At 42.9% G+C, this 22,578-nt stretch overlaps 1 protein-coding gene across 2 annotated transcripts; it reads left to right on the top strand.

Moving 5' to 3' along the window:
• Window positions 1–5,904: 5,904 nt before the first annotated feature.
• Window positions 5,905–21,743, top strand: TMEM171 (transmembrane protein 171; the record flags this gene model as incomplete). Of its 2 annotated transcripts, XM_084225144.1 has the most annotated exons (5): window positions 5,942–5,993; window positions 11,302–11,428; window positions 11,893–12,586; window positions 13,644–13,785; window positions 21,515–21,743. In XM_084225144.1, exons 3-5 carry the CDS (start codon window positions 11,956–11,958, stop codon window positions 21,741–21,743), a joined length of 1,002 nt encoding a protein of 333 aa, XP_084081270.1. In that variant the 5' UTR covers window positions 5,942–5,993; window positions 11,302–11,428; window positions 11,893–11,955. The 2 variants fall into 2 exon arrangements, with proteins under 2 accessions (XP_084081271.1, XP_084081270.1); XM_084225145.1 differs by lacking the exon at window positions 11,302–11,428 and having other exon boundaries at window positions 5,905–5,993.
• Window positions 21,744–22,578: the final 835 nt, after the last annotated feature.

Here is a 22,578-nt window from a genome sequence, read left to right as displayed (position 1 = left end):
CATGAGACTTGCTACATCCTCTCTTCCCTGTCCAGCTGAGAAGGAGAATTACAGAGCAGCTTTGGTGGGTGCATGGCTTCCAGCCAGGAAGTGAACAAAATATTTATCAAGCCAATAATGTTTGCACACAACCTCGTAAAGTTCTGCCCTATACTTTAATAGAGATATTCTTTTCTATTCAACATGTCAATCCAAGAGGGCCAAGTACAGCATCCTCAGGTCAGATAATAGCACACTGACGGTAGTGGGTGGTCATGTCCCTTGTATAAACATTGATCCTTTCAGTAAGATAGATGTAAACCAGCACATTTTGACCACTCAATAATTTTTGGTAGTGCAAGTACCAAAATTATAGATCTCATTGTATACTTCCAAACAAATCCTCACCTCCCTCACAGCTGGGACTTGTTCTTAGTCCAAGAATTCAAGGTCTTTCTTTTATTTAAACTATGCTGTAATTTGGTCAAGAATAAAGCCAGCATCTACAGCTCTGTAAAACAGATTTCAGTGGGAGCACAAAAACATCTGGATGCAGATCTCTAGCAAACCAAAATACAAATGTCCCAAGTCACACCAAGTAAGCAGTCTGACCTTGTAGGAATGAACAATAACTCCCTGGAGTCACAGAATCACAGGATTGTTTAGATTGGAAAAGACATTGAGTCCAACCACTAACCCGGCACTGGCAAGTCCACCATTAAACCATGTCAAGTGCCATGTCTGCATCTCTTTAAATTTCCTGCAGGGATGGTTTCTCCACCGTTTCTCTGAGCAGATCATTCCAATGCTTGGCAACCCTTTTGGTGAAAAAATATTTCTTGATATCTAATCTAAATTTCCCTTTTAACAATTCAAGTCCTTTTATCTTGTCCTGTTGCTTATCACTTTGGAGCAGAGACTGACCCCCACCTCCTCACTCCTTTCAGGCAGCTGTAGAGAGTGATAAAGTCTCCTCTGAGCTTCCTTCTCTCCTGGCTAAACAACCACAGCACCCTCAAATGCTCCTCATAGGAGCTGTAGTCCAGACCTTTCATCAGCTTTGGTGTCTTTCTTTGGACATGCTCCAGCACCTCAATGTCTTTCTTGTACTTTCTCCTGACGTGCCACATACTCATTTACCTTTAAAAGCTAAGGGAACTCAGTCAATGTCACACAATCAATGTGCATTTTTTTTCCTGGTTAAGTGTATATCCAACCTACCAGTCTTGTAAACCCTTTAAATAAGAGCACCTATGATAAAATCTTGAACAGAAAATTACATGTGTTTTAGGATTTCAAAAATGCCTTTCTAACACATGGAAAGATTTTCTCAAGTCCAGACTAAGTCTCTAGAGATCTTCCTGCACTGGATGAGAAGTAATAAAAGACTTCTGCATTCCTCTTTCCTTCCTTCCTCTGCATGACCAAGCTGCCCTTCTGCAGGATTCAATTCCTGACTGTGAGAAGCAGCATATCTTCAGCCAGGGAAGGTTGTCTGCCCCAGACCCCGTTCTGATGGGTGTAACACGTTGTCTTAGGCTCACTTCCTCATTCCAGTGTCATCACAGCACAGTGCAAGATGGATTTCCAGTGCCACCAACTGAAACAGTGCCACACAACTGAAATCATGCCATCCATTTAAAAATCAAATCTGAGCAGAATAAGCAAACCCAACAACTTAAGATACAGATTTGAGATATGGATCTACCTTTCCTGGCCAAAACAAAGCTATTTGATTTTTATGAGGGTTAATGCATAATCTCTCTGAATTTCATTATTTTTTTAACACTTCTCTCTCACTTCCTTTCAATACTTACAGGGGGCTTATCAGAAAAATGGATATAGACCTTTCAGCAGGGCCTATTGCAATAGGATGAAGGGTAATGGTTTTAAATTGAACTAAGGGTAGATGGAGAGTTGCTATAAGGAAGAGATATTTTATGATGATGGTGGTGCAGCACTGAAACAGGTCGTCCAGAGTGGTGGTAGCTACGCCATACCTGGAACCGTTCACAGTCAGAAATGACAAGGCTCTGAGGAACCTGATTTAGCTGGAGATACCCCTGCTCGTTGTAGGGAGGCTAGAATAGATGAGCTTTAAAGGTCCCTTCCAACCCAAACCATTCTGATTCTGTGATTCTATGATTTAATAACAGAAATACTGAACAAGTCTATTGTATTGACACACCTTTTAGATGGATGGAGCAGAGAGTTTTGGAAAGATGATTTATTAAGAGAAGATGGTGACCGTCAGCCAAGTCATGGACACTCCTGGCATGCCCAGGCTCTGAAGAGAGCAGTCAACTTGGTCTTCCTATTGGGTCTTTCTCTGTTGCTCCTAAGAAGGGATCATCACAGGTCACAAGGATGCACGGCCTGAGCGTACATATGCCACAGACCCAGGCTGCTGCTGTTTTGTGAGGAAGGTGTGAGTCCCCCATTTATCCTCCCTTACAGTATAGCCTGAAACATACTCTTTCCTGTGGTTCTTTTATAGCTACCTGCTGAAGAACACAGAAGAACTGTTTCAGGATTAATTAAATTTGGTTCCAAAGCCAAATTATGTTGGCAGCAAAGCTTTTGTAATTTCTAAGCCTATAAATGGACAATTTTAATAAAATAAATGTTCTATAGACTTGTATTTCTAAGTGTAGATCTTTTGAGTATACCTGACTGTATTTTGGTTAAATGAACCAAAACACACAGTTCTTCACTATTCAGTCAAGCTTTGCACTTTCTGTGCACAACAACTTCTTAATGTGAACTGGCTGCACAGAACTTGGTGGGAGCCGGAGAGCTGGATGACTCTTGACTTCTGCATCATCATCTCATTTGTACCATACCATCACAGCAAGCAAATAGTGATTATAAAGTGAAATTTACCATGCATTTCCTCCATGCACTCTTCAGCAGCTCCTTCTCCAAAGTATACTAACGAAAGGTCAGCTATCATTGAAACAAAGCGAGCAGCATCAGCCTCACTGATTTAAGGATCTTCTACAAAGCTTCAAAGTGCGCTGTGAATTATAAACATTAGATATTTCTATGATGGTTACATTTTCACCAAGACAGTTTAGGACAGTCTGGATTCTCTCTTTTAAAACATTCTGCAGATCGCACAATGTTTTGAGCTGAAGCACTGTCTCAGCACATCCAGTATTCCACATGTCTAAATGCAACAGCTGTCGTTTTATTGACCCATCTTATATTGCCCACAACATACTAACATCTCTTCCACGCGGTGGAATTTTAATCTAGAAGTGACGAGCATTTAGTCTTACTTGCTGCATTTGTGCCCTTGCTTCTAGAGAAGGTCATCTTTAGGCAAATAATTCAAACCGGCTGCCTTTGACATTTACAAAGATGTTTGCTAAATTTAAAAAAAAATAAGAGGAATGCAAAGTTAGTAATTTCATTTATATTTCATCAGATTATTGCTATAAGTAGTGGTTGCCATCAAAATAGCCTCAACTAATTCCCAATAAATAAATAATGAGCAGTTATATTTCTCTGCTCACCATCCGGAATGGTAATCTTCTTGTCAGTGTCTTCATGAGTGTTACTGACTGTAACCCAGAAATAATGTCAAAAGCAGTGACTCTCTGGTAGCTCTGAGTTCCCTGTCATACTCCAGCTGTGAATGCACTGCATTTTTTCATAGCTCTAGCACTGCTTTCCATGCCAATCAAAAATACTTTCTCTACTAGCACTAATGTCCAAAAACTACTGTCATACAACTATGTCCAGTCTTAACATAAAAAACTCTCAGTACCTTTCTGTATGGCAAAAGCCAATACGGCTCTGTTTTTGCCAAATATCATCACTTAGGGTGCGATCTTAAAATATGCAGTACTTGTAGTTCAACTGTTACTACTTTAAAAGTTTAAAAATTATAGTTAAAAAAATTCTTATCTTAAATCACAGTATATGGCTCAAGATTACAGTTTTATGACTGCAGTCCTATGGCAGGAATCAACAGCCACTTAATGCACTGAAAACTCATACCTGGCTGAGTCAGAATCTTAAGAACTGAAGAGTGATATTCTTTCAATCCCTTCTTTCATTATGGAGGTCAAGTCAATAAGCTCAAGACTATAAGAAACCCAAATGGTGGATGGAGGGGAAAAGCTGATGACAGGCTTTGTAGACAGAAATAATTTTTAGGTAGATGCTAGCAAATAAGCTTGTTAACTGTTATGACTGACTTTTTTTGTTTGTTTTTTTTTAAGTTAAATTCTTGACATGTTAGGTTTGGTACAAGAAGTATTTACATAAAATAAAAAACTATTTATGTAACAGGAAAAGAGAACATATATCACAGCAGTGTTCCAATAATTTACTAGTATCAGAGAACCAAAGAAAGCTTAGCCTGACAAAATACTTCATTCAGAAATGTGCTCCACATAAGTGTTTTCATTAATTATTTAAGCTCTATGTTGAAAAAACAATGGAATCAGAATCAGGTATTAGAAAACTGACATATAAACATAACTAAACTAAATCTCTTTGTGTCACTGTTGTCCAACTTCATAAAATAGTTTGATTCTACCATTGATACTCTGTCGCTCTTGGCAAGAATTAATCTTCAACTTGTGTTTTTAAACAAGCACCGCTCATTTTCTTTTGTTGTCTCCAGAATTTTTAAAAACTACTGGAATATTTACCTCATCATAGAACATAGGACATGTTACTTCCAAATCTCCTTTCCATGAGACCCTTCACAGTAGTACTGTGAGTGTTATAAAACTGAAGCCCTTGCAGTCAATGGAGTCGGGATGTAACGCAGTTGAGACAGGAAAGGGTCATTAACACTCTGGAACTTACAGTTCTGAAAACCTCAAAGCCTTCTACCCCCTGACAAGCTCATTCCTACACCTATTTTCATACCCTCTTTGGTTATCAATTCAATTCCAAATTTTCCTTGCTCTCTATCCAAATGCACACTGCTTGTGAAAAACTATATAGAATTTTCACCCAATCATACTGTCTAACCAAAGTATCTCTCTGTCAAGCAAGACTTTAACAACCCTCTTTTCCTCCTGCCATCTATTTTCCCAGCATTGCTCCATCCCTGTTCTGGCCCATATTGTTTTGACGCGCATAAACCCAAACGGATTCACCTACACCTCACTGGCTACCAGGCTGCTGCTAACCACCTGGGCAGATTTCAGTCACGTTGTCTTGGTCCTGCCACTGCTACAGCGTTTACAAATGGCCCATCTTGATCTTCCTTCCCTGGCTCCTTGTCTGCTCACGCAGCTGCTTCTTGCACGCCGCAACTCTCTCATCTGAGCTGCCAAAGCCAGCTGCTTCTTCCTTCCACTGCCTGTACCTGGCAAGAAAGCATCTTCTTCCATTTCCACCATCACTACTGAAGTAGATCTGTCACATCCACGCTCAGTCTGTCTTTAGCTTGCCTAAAAAGTCCCCAAGTGTGTGGAGTAAGCCAAGTGCTGTTAAGGGACTAGACATTCTCCTGAAACAGAGCCTGGTTCTAGTAAAGCCAAGGCTGTGGGTTCAATCCGTGTCTGGGCCATTCACTGGAGAGGTGCACCCGATGATTCTTACGGGTTCCTTTCAACTCAGAATATTCTGTGATTCTGTGAAATGGGAAACGTGGCACGAGCATCCTGAGGGGGGTTGCTCGCCTGCCTCACCTGGAAGCCGCGGGTATTTCAGGGGCACACTTGACTTTGGCCACGGAAACCCGACTCCAGAGCTGCGTGCCACAGCCGCGCCCTGCGAGCTGCACCGACACCGACACGGACAACGGCCCGGCGATCTCCCAGCCGGAGAGCGACACAGCCGCCCCGCCCCGGGCCCCCGGTAGCCGCCGGGATCCGCGGGCAGGCCCGGCCGGGCCTCGCCGGGCGGGGCGCTGGGCTCGGGGGCGGTGCCGCCACGCCCGCGCTCCCCCGGGGCTGGGCCTGGCCCGGCCCTGTCCTGCGCCGCCGGCCGCGGGTGCTTAAATAGCGGCGCCTGCCGCGCTGCTGTGTCCTTCGCTCCGCCGATAGGTAGGGGCAGGGCGCCTGGAGCCCTTCGCCGACCGCTTTTTCGGCCGCGGGGCCCTGCGGCTGTGCAGCCGTGGCGGGAGGGAAGGAGGGAGGCAGAGAGAGCGGGCAGGCGGGCGGCCCCCCGCGGGGGTCGGGAGCGGCCCGGGCGGACGGCTCGTCCTGCAGCCGGCCCCGCGAAGGGCCGCCGCAGCGGGCGGGCGGGGTCGCGGCTCGTCTCCCCGCAGCCGCCGCCATTCCCGTGTTTTCACTCTTATAACAGCGTGCGTGAGAATTATCCGGGGTGTAAGTGTCCTCTCTTCTCCCGGGAGAGCCCACACTGCTTCCCCTCTGCAACCTCTACGCCATCCCTGAGGGGGGATGGAATATCTCTGAAGGGGTTCTGCAGTTGTTCTGGCGTGCGGTACTCCTGAGGCTGATGCTGGCGTGCAGCTGGGACGGCACAGGTGAGGAGGATCAGGTGCTGCTCCGTCACGGAGAGGTGATGGAGAGGTTGCCCTGCATCGCTCCTTGCTCCGACATGCTGCATGGCAGCTTTTGGGGCATGGTTCATCTTCCTGAAGATCTTACTGTGACTGAGAAGAGTAAGTGACTTAGAATAGACTCTGCGTGGTGGGCTGGTGCGTGAGGAGGGTGTGCCATGGAATGCCGCTTTCCCGAAACGGAGTAGAGCTTAATTGCTTGTCCGTTAAATTGTCTGGCTTAATGCTACAGGCTCGCCTCAGGAAACTGGGACAGGATGGCTTTAGGTATCTTTTGGAGCCCTGCATCTTCCTGGTGGGTGCCATGGCCTGTCCTACGGTCATAGATCTGTAAATATTTTTGTCTTGTGCCTTTTGCTGCTTTGAGATATATCAGCCCCCTGGGGTGGACCTTCCTGTGAATTTCCAGAAACTGGTCTGTCACGTGTTACCTCTTTGAAAAATATCAGCTCTGGTGTTAATAGTATCTGTCTGCTTTCTCCCTAGTCTCCCTGCTGGTTCTCCGGAATACAGGAGCTGATTTGCCACAGCTCTTGTGTGCCACTAGTGTGTCATGTAAAAAGCATCCCACCAGCAAGCATGGGACCTTCAGAGCTCATTTTTTAATCTAGGTGCTGTCCTAGTTGCCTGCATGGCATCCAGTCAATGAGTTACCAAGCTTTGCTTTGCAAGCTCCTTGCTGTTTAAACAGACTTTTGGGTTCCTCCTGTCCGACTGCGGTGTCAGTATTCTTCCTGGTGAAGTGAGTGGGAGACATTTGTGGACCATCTTTCACTGTAGCTACTTTTCTCTTGTAGCCCAAAGGGACAGGAATTGGCAGCTTTGCAGAATGCAGTTCTGTCTGGCACAGTCAGAATCCCTGATTTGTGCTAAGAAAGATCTGTGGTGCACATATCTGGAGAGTGGCAGGATTCATCCCACTTTCTGGAATTTCTTATGGCAGCTGCTTTTCCGTACTTCTCCAGGTGGCTCCTGCCCCACCTGCAATGATCATAAATAATGGCACAGCATTACTCTTCCTCTACTGTAAACTGAAAAAATAACTTTCTTTACCCCTATGGGCAGAATTCTTGTGGCATCCACTCCCAGCTTAGGAATCTTTATACACACTGGCTAAATCCTGAAATCTTTTATAATATCTGAGTCTTATGTTCTGTGAGATAAGAGCACTGTCAGGTACTAATTAGTGACAGCATACATAAGAGACCAAATTGCATGCATTTGGCATCTCAGAACTTGTTATTGCTTGTAGTTTTGTTTCTTAAAAGTAGAAAACTGAAAGTACATCCTGTTGAGCATTTTGCACTAGCTCTTCAATTAAGTGGTTAAAAACACCGTGGGGAGGGAAGAGGGCTGGAATGAAGGTTGCACATGACAATTTAGTTTAACCAGCTGTACTCATGGATGAGTGTCTCTGAATGCCAAGTTAAAAGTCCAGTCCAGGTGGAAACTGGGATTTGATGAAGAAGATGGCGTGGGTTCAGAAGCAGATATGAACCAAGAAGGAAATTCAGACATGGGGAGCCATTTATGTTTTGCTATGGAAGTTAAACTGAATGAAGTTGAGAGCATTTTTTTTTACAGGTAACTTGACTAATAAAGAGTCATGGTTTAATTTGAAACCTGGGGAAAAAAATAAAATATCACCAAAATAATCGCACAGTGGCAATGGCAACTTCTCAGTAGTGGTTCAAAACTTGTAAGCATAGGTGCAAAAATGGAAAAATTCAAGTCCTTGAAAAGGATGGCTCATAAATTCTAATGGGATTTCTGTTGTGGACTATAACTGACAGGGTATATGGTTTTTGAAATAACACAAACTAGACCTGAAACTTCTGCATGAAATTATTTGTGTGCTTTTGCAAGCAACAGCAACAAGAGAGAATGGGACCTACTCTGGGAAGGATAAAACAGGGGCAGCAGTGTTTTAATTCTTACAATGCTTTTCTTTTAATTCTTCTCCTGAATTTATCATGTCTCCATGAAGCTATCGAATTTCATAAGATTCAGGGTGAGTAAACTCATAGCCCTGGTGTTTGCAGTAGAAATCTTGGAAAATGTGAACTTTGAAGGCTCAAAAAGAATTTTAATGGAAGTATTTTTTTAAAGGAGTTGTCCATAATAGGAAAGTTGTAATACAAATGTTACAGAGAAAAATGACAAGACTTTGTGAAGTTATTTCCAGTTCTATATACCTGGCACAGGCCTGACTTACAAAAAGGTAAAGCACTATATAATTTAAGTTGAGCTTATAACCAGACTTCTTTATAAGCTATGTTTCCAATTCCCTCTTCCTGTCATACTTAGCTTCTACACTACTGGACTGTGTTAGAATGGTTTCTGAGCTGTTATTTCCATGTCTGCTTTCAGAGTTGAGTTTAATATGAAGGGAAAATTCCTTTACATCAGTATGCCTGTGGAGATACGAGATCTAGTGGCAGTGTTTCAAGCACATAGACAATAAAATACTTGCCTCTTTGTTAAAATACTTTTTCTTGAAACACAGGAAATAAATTTAATCTTGCTTTGTTTTCTGATAAAATTTCATGGTAGTGTAAATGGAAATTAGTCCTCCGTTGGATTTTTCCAGCATAAAATCTATGACTTTCATCTTCAAAGCCACAGGGGACTGTTCTGAATATTCCTTCTTTGTGGCCTGAAAGAATGAATGCTTAATTTCTAATGTGTATTTTAGCTTAATGTCATAACAGCAAGATTGGTTGAAGAGAAGCAGGCAGTGTGTTGGAGTAAGGAGGACAGTCTCTAGACTTTTCTATGTAATGGATATGTATTTGAATTTTTTTTTTTTTGCCTTCACATTATTTTATTTTGTTCTAATTTGCTTGTATTAAATCCCATGTTTTCTTCCCTACGGGGAACTGTGAAGAAAGGATTCAGGGCTCTCTGTAGAGTGTTGGTGTTATAACGGTTAATGTGCCTCAGCCGACAAGTGTCTCAAGACAATTGTGTCTGAAACCAGGTTTTGCTGGAATTTATTTATGTCTATGTGTGTTTCAGAGGTGTTTTACTCAGCTATGTACACTTAAGTCAGGAAACCTGAGCCAGCTCAGGTAATTTATGAGAATGGGGCATATACAATTATCAGAAGGAATTTTATTAACTTAGCAAAGACCACTAAAATTGAAGAAGTGACCATTGCAGTCCATGTTTTTCTGCTCAGAAGCCTTCAGACTGACTTCAGCTCATGCAGTATTGAAAGTGTACTGGGCTAAACGTCTTCAGTTTGAAATCAGTCCGGATACATTAATTTTTTTAGGGTTTTTTCTGTTTTGGTTTTGTTTCTTTTCATGACATGCTGTCCTATCTTTAGTGCTCTTTGTAACTTTTTTTTCCTCCCGGAGTGAATCAGACTTGTCTACCAAGGTACCCTCAGTTAGCAGTTTTTCAAACTGATCTTATTAGCGGGTTCTCAGTAAACAGAATTCAAAACACTGCAGAAGCACTTAGCAGTCATACTTTACAAGTTAACTGTGCACAGTAATAGGGTGCATTAAGGGGTGGTCCCTCAGTTTTGCTGTTGAAGATGGCCAGCTAAGAGACTTGATTGCTTCCTGCATGGCTGTCTTGCTGTGTTTCTTTGCCTCTCAGATCTTGTGCTTATTCAGCCTTTTACCTGTGTGATGTACTCTGCTTTCTCCTGTGCTCTTGGGGGAATGGTTTGATGTTCAGCAGTAGAATGTGTAATAATTTCATCATTCATGTATCTGCTCAGCCAGTTCTTTAACTGGATTCTACACTTAAAAGTGGCCGAGTAGTGACTCAATAAATTGCCTTGCATTGCAGGTAAATAATTATGTGTTTGAGTCACTAGTGGGTTCTGTGATTGTGTTTTGTTTTCATCCCAGTGGGCACTGCAGTTACTGGGGAGTGACACAAACCTTGTTTTGGCTGACACATGTTCAACAGTTTGCTTCCAGAAATCACATAGTGCCCTGTTTTTCTTGTGGAATAAGTGTACAAGAGGCATATGTAAGGAGGATCCAATCTGATTTGAGGTTTTATCTTCAAGTCATCTGAATTAGAGAAAAGGCTGAAGGTTAACTAACAAACAATAGTAACTAAGCTGATTCCCTGTTTCCATCCATGGCAAACTCCACCAGTCCCTACATATCACTCCTTATATATCCAAGACATAGGTGAAATTGTCTGTCATGGGCAACTGCTGATGAGGGGAAGAGGGCAGTGTCAGAACACTGCAGCCTAAGCATGCCTAAGTACTTCCTGCACTTGGTAGGGAACAGCTTTCTTGTGATCTATCCAAGAGACTTGGTATTTTCCTTAGTCTGAACTTCCCCTGCATTTCAGGTTGGCTTTTGATGGATGTTAGCCAAGATTTCTGTGGTTGCTAGTCACCATCTGGTAGCTAGTGTCCATCTGGCTCTGTAGGCCAGAGTGTCAGAGTATCAGAAATTTCCTTGTAGGTAACAGCAGAGTTTGTTGGTTTTTTGCCCTAGAGCTTACTGACTGGAACTCCGTCCTAAGTTTCAGTCAGGCTTCCCTTGCCTCAGTAAATCCACATTCAGCTGATTGGTTATTCATATGACCACATGGGCTGTTATTGGCCTCAAAACTCTTTTCTGCTATTTTACTTCTGAATCTAGAGCCTTGTGGGCTCAGAAGCCTTCTGGGAATCACAGTCATTAATTTATTTTTAAAGACTTTTTGAGCAGAGACAAAGTTCTCAGAAGTAGGGGTAGTTGAAAGGAAATGTAGAAGCACTATGCTTACCAACTCTAGCTATGGAATCAGTGAGACTTGAACTGGTCTTTAGAATGCTTGTTTGTTTCTTTTTTGTTTTGTTATTTCAGAAGGGAACCAAAAATCATCTCAGTATTTGCTTTTGCAGTAGCATAGGACAGGAAGCTCATTTAAAGAGAAGCAGAAAGGTCTTTACTGCCTGTGGAAAGAGAACCAAGATTTATGTGCTTTGAGAAGGTATGTAATAGAAGATTTACTTGGTTAAGAAGTCCCATAGTCATTGCTCATTTGCATTAATATAGTATCACTCACAAGCTGTCACTTCCTGCAGTTCAGCACAGAAATTTCCTGTAGCTTTCTGTTTTCACGGGGAAAGCTAACTTGTCCTTGTTCCAAATATTCAACCTTTCAAAGTAAGGTCTTGTTAATCATAAGACTATTTCTCTAAAGAAACAGTTAATTTAGCTGTGCAACAGCAGTTACAGTATGTTTAAGTTGAACTGTAAGACAAGTTCTGTCTTTCCAGTGGCATTTAACATCAGCATACCTGTGTAGGCCCTGTAATCCATAGTGGAGGTACAGCAAACATAAAATACAGGAGCATATATAATAAAGGCTGAGTTAAAAATTTGAAAGTAAGAAATATAATGTAGCTAATCTTGTTGGGTTGTTCTTTAGTTTGTGTATTTTCATGTTCACAGATCTACTGTAGTTTGCTGACATTTATTTCTAACAACTCATCTGCTTGAGGAGATTCTGTTGTAATGTATCCAGTGGCTGTTCCTGCACCAGGAGGTGAAGCAAGTAATGGACAACATGGGAAACTTATTTTTTTCCTTTTTGTTTTTGGAGCTGTGTTGCTCTGTGCTGGATTCCTTCTTTCAGTCTTTATTCTCCAGTCATGTCCATCTGGAAGCTTCAGTGACTGTAATGAGGTCCTTAAGGCTGCTGGGCCAGTGCTGGCTGTAACTGGACTGGTTTGTGTTTTACTGGCACGATCAAGGGCGAGGATGTATATAAGACAAAGACAATTGCAAAATGAGCAGGTGTACAGCCTTGTTTTTTGTCATGGGAACTGTCAGTTTGCCCAGTTTCTCATATTTGGATTCCTGTTTTTAACTAGTGGAATGTTAATTAGCATCCTGGGCATTTGGGTTCCTGGTTGCAGCCCTGGCTGGCATATGATACAGCTCAACCACACTGGCACTTCTGACATAGACCTCCAGGGCTGTGGATTCCTGTCACTTCAAATCTTGGGACCTTTGATTGTGCTCACTGGGTTGTGTTTCTTCGTAATAGCTCATGTTAAAAAGAAGCAAAACTTAAATTTCAACCAAGAATCCTGTGAAAGTGAAGAACATCCTCAGAGCCCTGAAACTTTTCAGGTTACAGTAGGTGAGTAAAAAACATTGAAACTTTACACTGGGAATTAGTGGGGTTTTTTTCAACTGATAATTTATGTCTGGGTATGACTTATTTTTTATTATTAGTATTATTACTTACTTAGTGTGAGCTCTAAGCATGTCAGTTCTGCCATGTCAGGACAGCTGAAATAGAATAATGTTACTTTGTCTCATTTGCTTTCTGTATGGTCAGTTCAGTTGCCTTTCTCAAAAAGGCAGAAAATCTCTCTTTGGCATAAAAAGTAAGATCTGACTGTGTAAAGCAACATAACCTGGCACAAATTAGTCTAACCCCAACTCTCTTCTCAAACTGTGTAATTGACGTTGCAGATGAGACTTCTATGACTATATTTAAGATCTATTTTAGCCTTGAGCTCTGACCCGTTAAACAGAAGATTCTGATTTGTAACCAATATACTGTATTTTTAAATTGTGGCCACATCCTCAATTGGTAAGAGATATAATTGCGAGTTTGAAACTCTTCAGTTACAGAGTGAAAATTGATAGATTTTTTTGCTGTATGATATATTGATGTAGTGAACTGTGTATTAATAGTCTTGGTTAACGTGCCTTGAACTACAAGTAACTTAGTAGGGAAGCTGTCACAGTGCACAAAATCAGTTCTCAGAGCTGTTAATGACTTCTGTTGCAGCACTGCAGTACTTATGGAGAAACTTAGAATGACTGTTTTTATTTTTGGGAGGGAAACTATATACTTTCCTATGCTTAAAACGTTTCAACAGTAACTGTGTGCTTTGCACTTTGGCTTCTTGTAGGCAGCCAACCATATTTGTGTTTTTTAGCTAGATAAGCACTCCCCCTTGTCAGCTGTATTGTCCAAATGAAATCTTTAATTTATAAATGTGCTGCATCTTTATTTTGGGATTATTTAGGTTTTGAATATACCTCCAACCTACTCCAAGAGCCTAGAATGTATCAATTCTGTATGTGGGATAGTTTATCTTAAAAGCTAGGCAAGTAAAAGTTATAGGATGCTATATAGGGGTGTTCAGTTCTTCAGAGGTAGTAACTAGTGTTCTTTCCCCTAGGTGATGCTGTGATGGTGTTCCCACCCCCACCACCTCCTTATTTTGCTGACCCTATGTCACCAACTGTGACTCGTTGTCTTATGTCAAGTGTTTTACCTACAAGTGAAAATCCGCCACCATACCACTTTATCTTCGGTGATGGGTAAGACTGTTCATCTCTGACTTTAGAAAAATTAGGTATTCAAGAATTCTTTAGGTATCCAAGATCCTGTTCTTATATAATCACTGTGAATTAACTACTAGGCATGACAAAGTTTTCTAGTGCATAACTCAGCTTACTTCAGATACTTTACTTGTTGAATGATAGGGGAACTACAAAGTGCAGAGTGTCCTTTATGAGGATTAAATAATAATTATTATTATTATGACTGGGAAGAACTTCTGAAGTTCTTAAATCAATGCCCCGTAGTCGATTTCTTCCACAGATTGTCCAAGAGAGGTGCCACTGACAACAGTGGGGTAGTGACATGATATGCATATTGCCAGATTTTAGGAGCCTCTGTAGAAACAGAGCTGCAAGTATTTTATGACACCTACCCATAGACCCTGTGAACGTTGCTTTATCTGCCAGTGTGTTCAGTTCTGCCGTTTCCCTCACTTCCTCAAGGCAGAGGGGAGTCCTGGTATGCTGGTCGACCTTGTTCCTGCTGTGGCCATGTGTTGAGAGTAAAGGATTCCTTGATATCACAGAAGGCTCAAACCTGCTGATAAGGGAGGCTGCAAAGCGAGTGTCATTTCAAGATGTTGTACCTTACCCTTGCAGGCATTCCTTACATACACGGATTATAACAGAATTGCCCGATATTGACACTGCCAGACTCAGGGAGGAAGATCTGCCAACTTACCAAAGTCTTGCTTGTGCCACAGGAGCTTGCAGGGTGATTTATCCCTTCGGGGTTACCACCAGTAGGCTGCTAACTTGAGGGTGAAAGAGGTCACTGCAAGGGCCCGATGCTAGAAGTCAGAGCTAGGTGTCACATGTCTAGAGTCCCTAACTTATTTTCAGGCCCTTAATGATTCAGAAATTACTTGATTTAATATCTTTAGAATGGTCCTACATCACCCTGGGTTTCAGCTGTGAGTCAGTAAATTCTGTTGGATTATTATTTAATGACTTGAATTCACAAGACTCTGCGTGCAACATTGTGTCACTCAAAACTGGGAAATAAACTCTCTGACCCATTGTTAGGTTACAAAGCCAGCATTAGTTTAGTAGCAGTGCTGGTGGCGTGGGTAATTCTCCACACAGCATGTTTGCTCAGTAACCTAACAGACCTGGTTATATTCCTGAAACTAATACATATTCATTACATTTCCTGAATACATATATATATATTTGCTAATTATTTCCATGGACTTATTTAGATATGGTTCCAGATCTTCTGATTAATCTTTTCTCCTTGATAGTATCTCAAATCAGTCATCAGGTCATAATGTACTTCTCTTACTGTTCTTTGCTCTGACATACAATCCTTTTTCTCAAAACTAAGATATCAGCTGCTACATATTAGTCACTGATATAAGGAAGCAAAACTGGAACAAGACTTACTAGTCAGAGATGGAGGGAATTAACACAAGACCACAATAGTCTCTGTATTTGTACTAAGCACTGTATGGGACAAAACTAAGCATTAACTATGAATGTAGGGATAGTACACTTATTATGCTAAAGTTCAAAGAATTTTCCAACATCTTTGCTGTGTAGACCTTTTACAGAAATATAACCAGTTTGGTAACAGTTGGAAGCACCATCACTGCTGTTGGTGATGAGTGTGTGGAAAGTTGTCTGGCAGGAAAGTACTTGGGAATGGTGGTCAACACCACCTAAACATGAGCTATCAGTGTGCCCAGGTGGCCAAGGCAGCCAGTTGCATCCATATCAACAGTTGTGTGGCCAGTGGGACCAGGGCATCTAAATCCTCTGTTCAAGGGGAGGGGGACAGTAAGTGGCTTGTTCTGGCAGACTGTGGGATGGGAGGCAAAGATTAGAAGAACAAGATGCTTGCCGGGATCCTCTGCTTCTGAATCTGGAGTGTGCTGGCCCACACTGGAGTGCGCTTGCAGACTTATGCAATTGAGGCAAGGGCTTCTAAGATAACAGAAGCCAGGAGGAAAGCACTGGGGAACTATCTCAAAGGAACTAAGGGATGTTCCTCTAGGAAGGCAGCATGGCCAGCATCTCAGCTAAGGTGCCTTTACACCAATGCACACAGCATGGGCAACAAACTGAAGCAATTGTAAACCACTGTGCTGCTGGAAGGCTATGACTTTGTTGCTGTTCTTGAAACTTTGTGGGATGAATCCTGTTTCTGGAGTGTGACTTTTAGTAGCTGCAGACTGTTCAGAAGAGAGAGGAAAAGAAGTAGAGGCAGAGGGATTGCTCTTTACAGCAAGAGGTGGATTAAATGTGAAGCGCTATCCCTGAAGAATACCCATGAGCAGGTGGAAAGCTGTGGGTAGGAGTCAGAGACCAAGGCAGCAAAGGGAGCCTTTGGCTGGGGTCTGCTACAAGGGGAGCCCATTGACCAAACCTTCCTGCTCCAGCACAGGAGGCATTGTGCCCGAGGGTCATGTCCTGCAGGGCAGCTCAGCCACCCCAGCAGCTGTTGGGAAGGTAGCTTGGAGGGCCCAGGAGACTCCTGGAATGCATGGAGGATAAATTCCTGAGGCAGGTGACAGACAGCCCTGCCAGAGGGTATGTGGTACAGGAAGTGAGCTAACTGGGACACCAGGACTGGAGGCAGCCTGGGCTGCGGGGATCATGCACTGGTGGATGAAGGATAGGGGTTGGGTAAGGAGTAAAAGTTCATCTCTTGAATTTCAGGAAAGCAGACTTCCAGTCCTTTGGGAATCTAGTCAGTGGGATCCCCTGACAGAGTGCCCTCAGGGACAAGGAAGTGGAAGAGAGCTGGCAGATCTTTAAGGAACTCTTCCACAGAGCATGAGAGCTGGCAATGCCCAGGAGCAGGAAATTAGACAAGGAGGGCAAGACCAGCATGGCTCCGTAGGAGTTTGCTGGTCAAAGTTAAGGGAAAGAAACATGACAGGTGACCTAGGAAGAGTTTAGAGATGAAGCACAGTTGTGTAGGGAGGCCATGAGGAATGCCAAGGCAAAACAGGAACTGAACTTGGCATGGGACACAAAGAGTAACAGGAAGGGCTTCTGCATTACATTACAATAACCAGGTACAGTACATTAACCAGAAATGGAAGATCAAAGAAAGGATATTCCCCGATTAAACAGTGCTGGAAAACTGGTGACAGTGGATGAGAAGGCCGAGGTACTCAGCAACTTTTTTACCTCTGTCTTGAATGGCAGCCTCTTCTCCCATTCAGGGGTGGATGGACAGCAGGATGGGGACTGAGGGAGCAAAGTCCCTCCAACTGTAAGAGAAGATCAGGTTAATGGCTATCTGAGGAATTGGAATGTACTTAAGTCTGTGGGACCCGATGATCTGTATCTGGTAGTCCTGAGGGAATTGTCCAGAGATGTCAGTCATACGTAGTTGCCAAGCCACCCTCCCGGAGATTTGAAAAGTCACTACAGTCAGGGCAAGTCCCAGGTGACTGGAAAAAGGTAAAAACATTGTACTCACCTTTAAGAAGGGTGGAAAGGAGGAATACTGAGAAATACTGGCCTGTCAGCCCCACCTCAGCCTGGGAATATCATGGAACAGATGCCCCTAGAGCTGTGCACATGTGGGACAGGAAGGTGATTCAGGACAGACAGCACAACTGCACCAAGGGCAGATCCTGCCTGATCAAGCCAGTGGCCTTCCATGATGGGGTGATGGTGTCAGCAGACAAGGGAAGGGTTACAGATGTCATTTATCTGTCATTTTACTGTAAAGCCTTTGGCACAGTCTCCCACAACATCCTTCTCTCTTGACTGGAGAGAGATGGACTCAGTGGGTGGACTGTTTGGTGCATGAGGAATTGGTTTCGCAGTCACATCCAGAGGGTGGTGGTCAGAGACCCAGTGAACTTCAGTGAGAAGTCGTGTCCCTCGGGGGTCCATATTCACACCAGTGTTATTAAATATCTTATTAATAACATATACAAATGGGTTTGCAGATGACACCAGGCTGAGTGGTGTAGTTGTTATCCAGAGGGTGTAGATGCTATCCAGGGGGACCTGGACAAGATGGAGAGCTGGGTCTATGGTAATCTATGTGTTTTAACAAGACCAAGTGCACAGTGCTGCACCTGGCTCAGAGCAGCCCTGGTACCAGCACAGGCTGGGGATGCACAGATCACAGCAGCCCTGTCCAGAAGGGCTTGGGGGTGCGGCTGGCTGAGAGGCTGGACCTGACCCAGCCATGGGCACTCACAGCCCAGAGAGCCACACGTGTCCTGGGCTGCACCCAGAGCAGTGTGGGCAGCAGGGCAGGGAGGGGATTCTGCCCCTCTGCCCTGCTGAGACCCCACTGCAGTGCTGCATCAGCTCTGGGGTCCCAGCACAGCAAGGACGTGGAACTGTTGGAGTCAGTCCAGAAGAGGCCACCAAGATGACAGAGATCTGCAGTACCTCTCCTGTGAGGATATGTAGCAGGCACAGGCCCTGTTGAAGCTCCGTGGAGGGCTGAGGCCTGGAGAGAGGAAATGCCAAGTCACGGTGAAAAAGCCAGAAGCTCCTCTCTTCCGCCTTTTGGACCCCAGTTTATCTCTCTGTAGCCCCATAGGTCACTTCTCCTTAAGCCCTGCTATTGTACAATTTCTGATCCCCCTTGCCCTATATAATGGGCTGCTTTAGCCCATTCTGGGCAGAAGAGCCATCGCTGGAACCCTTCACAGACCCCCCAGTAAATCCATCGCTGTGGAACTCCAGGACGAGTCTTCTCCTCTCTCGCGACCTTGGCCAGCAAAGAGCTGGAATCATAAAAGAGCTGATAAATCGCTAAAGAGCTGATACCCTTTAGGCTTGCTGAGGTTGCCTGCGGCTAAGAGCGGCTTGGGTACTCGGACAGTCTGTCCCCAAAGGACTGAGCTACCCGGCCCCGTGCTGCCTGACTGGGGGCAGACCAGCCCAGCAGGAAGCCGGAATAGGGACAGGCTGAGAGAATTAGATTTGTTTAGCCTGTGAAAGAGAAGGCTTCAGGGTGAACTAATTACAACCTTCCACTACCTGAAGGGAGCCTACAAGAAGGAGAGGGACTTTTTACAACAGCATGTAGTGATGGGACAAGGGGGATTGATTTCAAACAGAAATAAATTTTAGAGTAGATACTAGGAAGAATTTCATTACTGTAACTGTGGTTGGACACTGAAACAGGTTGCCCAGAGAAGTTGTGGATGTCCCATCTGTAGCAGTGTTTAATGCTAGATTAGATGGGGTTCTGAGCAACCTCGTCTAGTGAAAGATGTCCCTGTCTAAGGCAAGGAAATAGATGATCTTCAACATCCCTTCTAACCTATAGGCTAGTCTATGATTCTGTGGTTCAGTTTTGGGTCCTTCTTGGTGAGAAAGAAACTGAGGTTCTGGAGTGTGACAAAGGAAGATCAGCATAGCTGGTGAAGGATCTGAAGCACAAGTCATGTGAGGAGTTGCTGAGGGAGCTGGAGTTTTTCAGTCTGGAGGAAAGAAGGCTTGATCTTATTGTTCCCTTCAGTTGCTGGAAAGAAGGTCGTGGCAAGATGAGGATTGGCCTCTTTTGCTAGATAACAAAATGGCCTTAAGCTGTGCCAGGAAGCTATTAGGAAGGGGTTTTTTTTGCGGGAATGTTTGTAAAGCATTGGAACAGGCTGCTTGGGGGAAGTGGTGGAGTCACCATCCCTGGAACTGTTGGAAAATCATTTGGATGTGGTTTAATGCTTGTGTGGATTTCTTTGTCTTGTGAACATATGTACACAAAGAGGCAGTTTGTTGGGATAAAATCTAGTGGAGCAGATAAAACACCGCAGGCTTGGATACAGAACGCAGAATGCCTGACCTTGCCCTGTGGTGTTTTCTGATGGCGATGCTCTAGCTGGTGCCCTTCCATGCTTCCCACCATCCTCACAGAGACCTGCTGAGCTGATACCACCTCTGGGTGTTTCACTTAGTCCTGCTCTCTCGTGGCTCAGCACTTGTTGTCAGTTAGGGCATCTTGACTTGTGCAAGTTGCTTCCTGAGCACTTTCATAGAAGAGAGGCAATGGCCTTGTTGTTTGTAACGGTGCCATGGTTGAAAATCCCAAATATGTCAGGGGATACACATTTCATATGTTGGTGACTACTGGACAAAGGTGATTTGCCTCTTCAATCCATTGCTCAGTGTTCTGTCAGCAAACACTGTGCTGCAGCCTGTGCTGGGTGAGAGAGCTGTTAGTAAGCTGAGTCATGGTCTCATCCCAGAATTGCTTGTATTTTTCCTGCAATCTGTTACATAGCAACTCAGCATTTGTTTTGTAGTATTTCCCTCTCCTTTATAAAACAGTAACACAATTGAAGATGAAGTGACTGTGCACTGTATTTGTGCTCCTCACTCAGTATTTATAGGGGTAAAGATGTGTGAGTCAGCTCCGGGAGTGAATCATGAGGAGCAAGCAGGTCTTCCCTTTCCTTGGGGATGCAGCTGAAGCAATATGCTTAGGGTCACCTCCAGGGTGAGATGAGCAAAGTGGGGTTCAACCAATTTTAATCCAGCTATGATGGTTAGAGGAGGACAGGGAGTACTTGGCTGTTAACTTTGAATGTCACTGGGAACTTGGCAATCTGATCATGTTCAGTCTGCCATGGATTGCTGGAATGCCTTGAGACATGAACTTTAAGGAATTTAGAGATTTTAGAGGAGCTGAGGTTTTAGTTAGATATAAGTTTTATTAGAGTTAATAAAAAAAAATAGATAGGCCTTGATGAAGTTAACAGTTAGTAGTTAACTAATAATTGATTACTTGACCAACATAATGTTTGATTAGCTGGGTTTCTAATGAAGACTATAGAAACTGATAAATAGCTTTTAGGAACATAAGATGGTTGTAGGCCTCCTCTGTTCTGAAACCAATTGAAGCCAGGGAATGGGAGTTCTACCAAGGTTCATTTATCATATTTGCATTGAGAAGGTAGAAAGGTCAGAACAAGGAAGACTTCATTTACTTCCTCATTTTGGGACCCCTCCCCACAAAAGGGACCCCCGACCCATTTCGAGGAACAAACTACACATGCTTATTAGCTTTTGAACTAATTGCCATACCAAGCGGGGAATGTACCAAAGTTATGAATATGCACTTGTATTTTGGGTATTCAATACTTGTAGAGATAAAAGGACTCTGTAATCACCTGTAAATTGTGGTGTGTGTTTGGGAGCTATCCTTCACACTGCCCCACGTCACAATAAACACACACTTTCTAACTTGAAACTGTTAGAGAGTCTTTGTCTGTCACAGTTAGATATTGGTACTAGATCAATATCCATAATTTTAATAAATCAGCCTAGTAAAAATTTGATTGCCTTTCATGTAAGATCTCAAAAGGCTAGGGATTGTGATTTTTTTTGGATGCAGTTTTAAGTCTAGTAACTGTCTTTCATAAAGGAACGGGACTGTGTATGTGATACTCTACAAAAGGGAAGATACATTAGGAGCTAGGGATCAGAAGATTTAGTAAGATTGTGAAACAGCACAGCCAAAAGCAGCTAATACACATAAGCCAGGGTGAGGGTGACTGGTGATCTGAAAGGTTAGAAGAGAGCTTGTTTTGCCCTTCCCCTCTGAAATTACAGACTTTTCATATGAAGAGTCATAATGTAGCCCACAGAAGGAAATCTTAATGTTTATGCAAATTCTTTGCTTCAGGGATTTTTAGGAAGTGTGTGCATGTTTATGTAAATCAAGTCAAATTTCACTCACTGTAGATAAATGAATTATGCTAATACATAGTTTTGTGTTTTATAGAGCACAACTTGCTGATGATGAAAGAACAGTTGATGTTAGAGACTATGAATCCATATATTCAATTTCTGGAAGCAGCTCACCTTCAGATATTTTACCAATGCTATACCTTTCTTCTGAATCACCACCAAAATATGAAGAGAAAGCATCAATAACAAATAATGAATATTCACCATCTTCTTCCTTATCTTTTTCATCTGTTTCCTTAGCCACATCTGACAGCAGCTCATAAAGGACTGACAGTTCACTTAATTTTTAATATAATGTACACAGAGATTTACAATTTTTGAATTTATTTACATTTTGTAATAAAAGCAATATTGTTGGCTGTGTCTAATTTTTCATCAGGAAAAATAAACAATGAACTTGGATTTCAAGAAATACTAAAGAAGGCTGGGCCTATGCTGAAGTAGTCTGAAGGGAGTTCACTGCAAGAACATTAAATGCTCATCTTGTTCTGTTACAGCTTCAGTTTCTATTTATAGCTGTTCTTTTTATAATGAAGCCGCTAAGTAGGAACCAACTTTTTTGATTATTTTAATTGAATCTGTTTGGAGCTTCAAAGAAAGAAATAATTAAGAAGTGTTTTTATTTCTATTTTTGCATGACTTTTGTGGAAAATTCTTGTTTGCAAAGTTATGGCCTTTACAAGTACTTGAGGAGCATTCACATATAGGGATGTTAAGGTTGCTGTGAAGATGCCAGAGATGCTATGAAGAGCTTAAATGGTTACCTTTTGGTCTGCCTGGTAACAAACACTCCATATTTAGGCTATCTCTGGTCCTTATGTAAGTATAATCCCTAGGAAAATCAGTTTTAGCTGCAGTTAAGAGCCCAAAGGCAGCCCTGAGGATAGATAATAGGCTAACAGTTTAACTGCGCTAACCACTGGTTTCAGGGGGATTATTCTGCTGTTTTATATCATTATTCATGGGTTGTACAAGGTGTGTGACAGTGAGTGCCACAAAGCAATGGTATCTTCGAGGTGCAGACATTACTTATCAGCAGATGCAGGAGAGGTGGTTTTGTGGAAACCCATGCAAAAAATGTTTTTAGCTGACATAACA

Source organism: Fringilla coelebs (assembly GCF_963513975.1).
Source record: "Fringilla coelebs genome assembly, chromosome: Z".
Classification (NCBI taxonomy): Eukaryota; Metazoa; Chordata; class Aves; order Passeriformes; family Fringillidae; genus Fringilla; species Fringilla coelebs.
The sequence above is the reverse complement of the archived record's forward strand: the minus strand, read 5'-3'. Positions and strand labels throughout refer to the sequence as shown.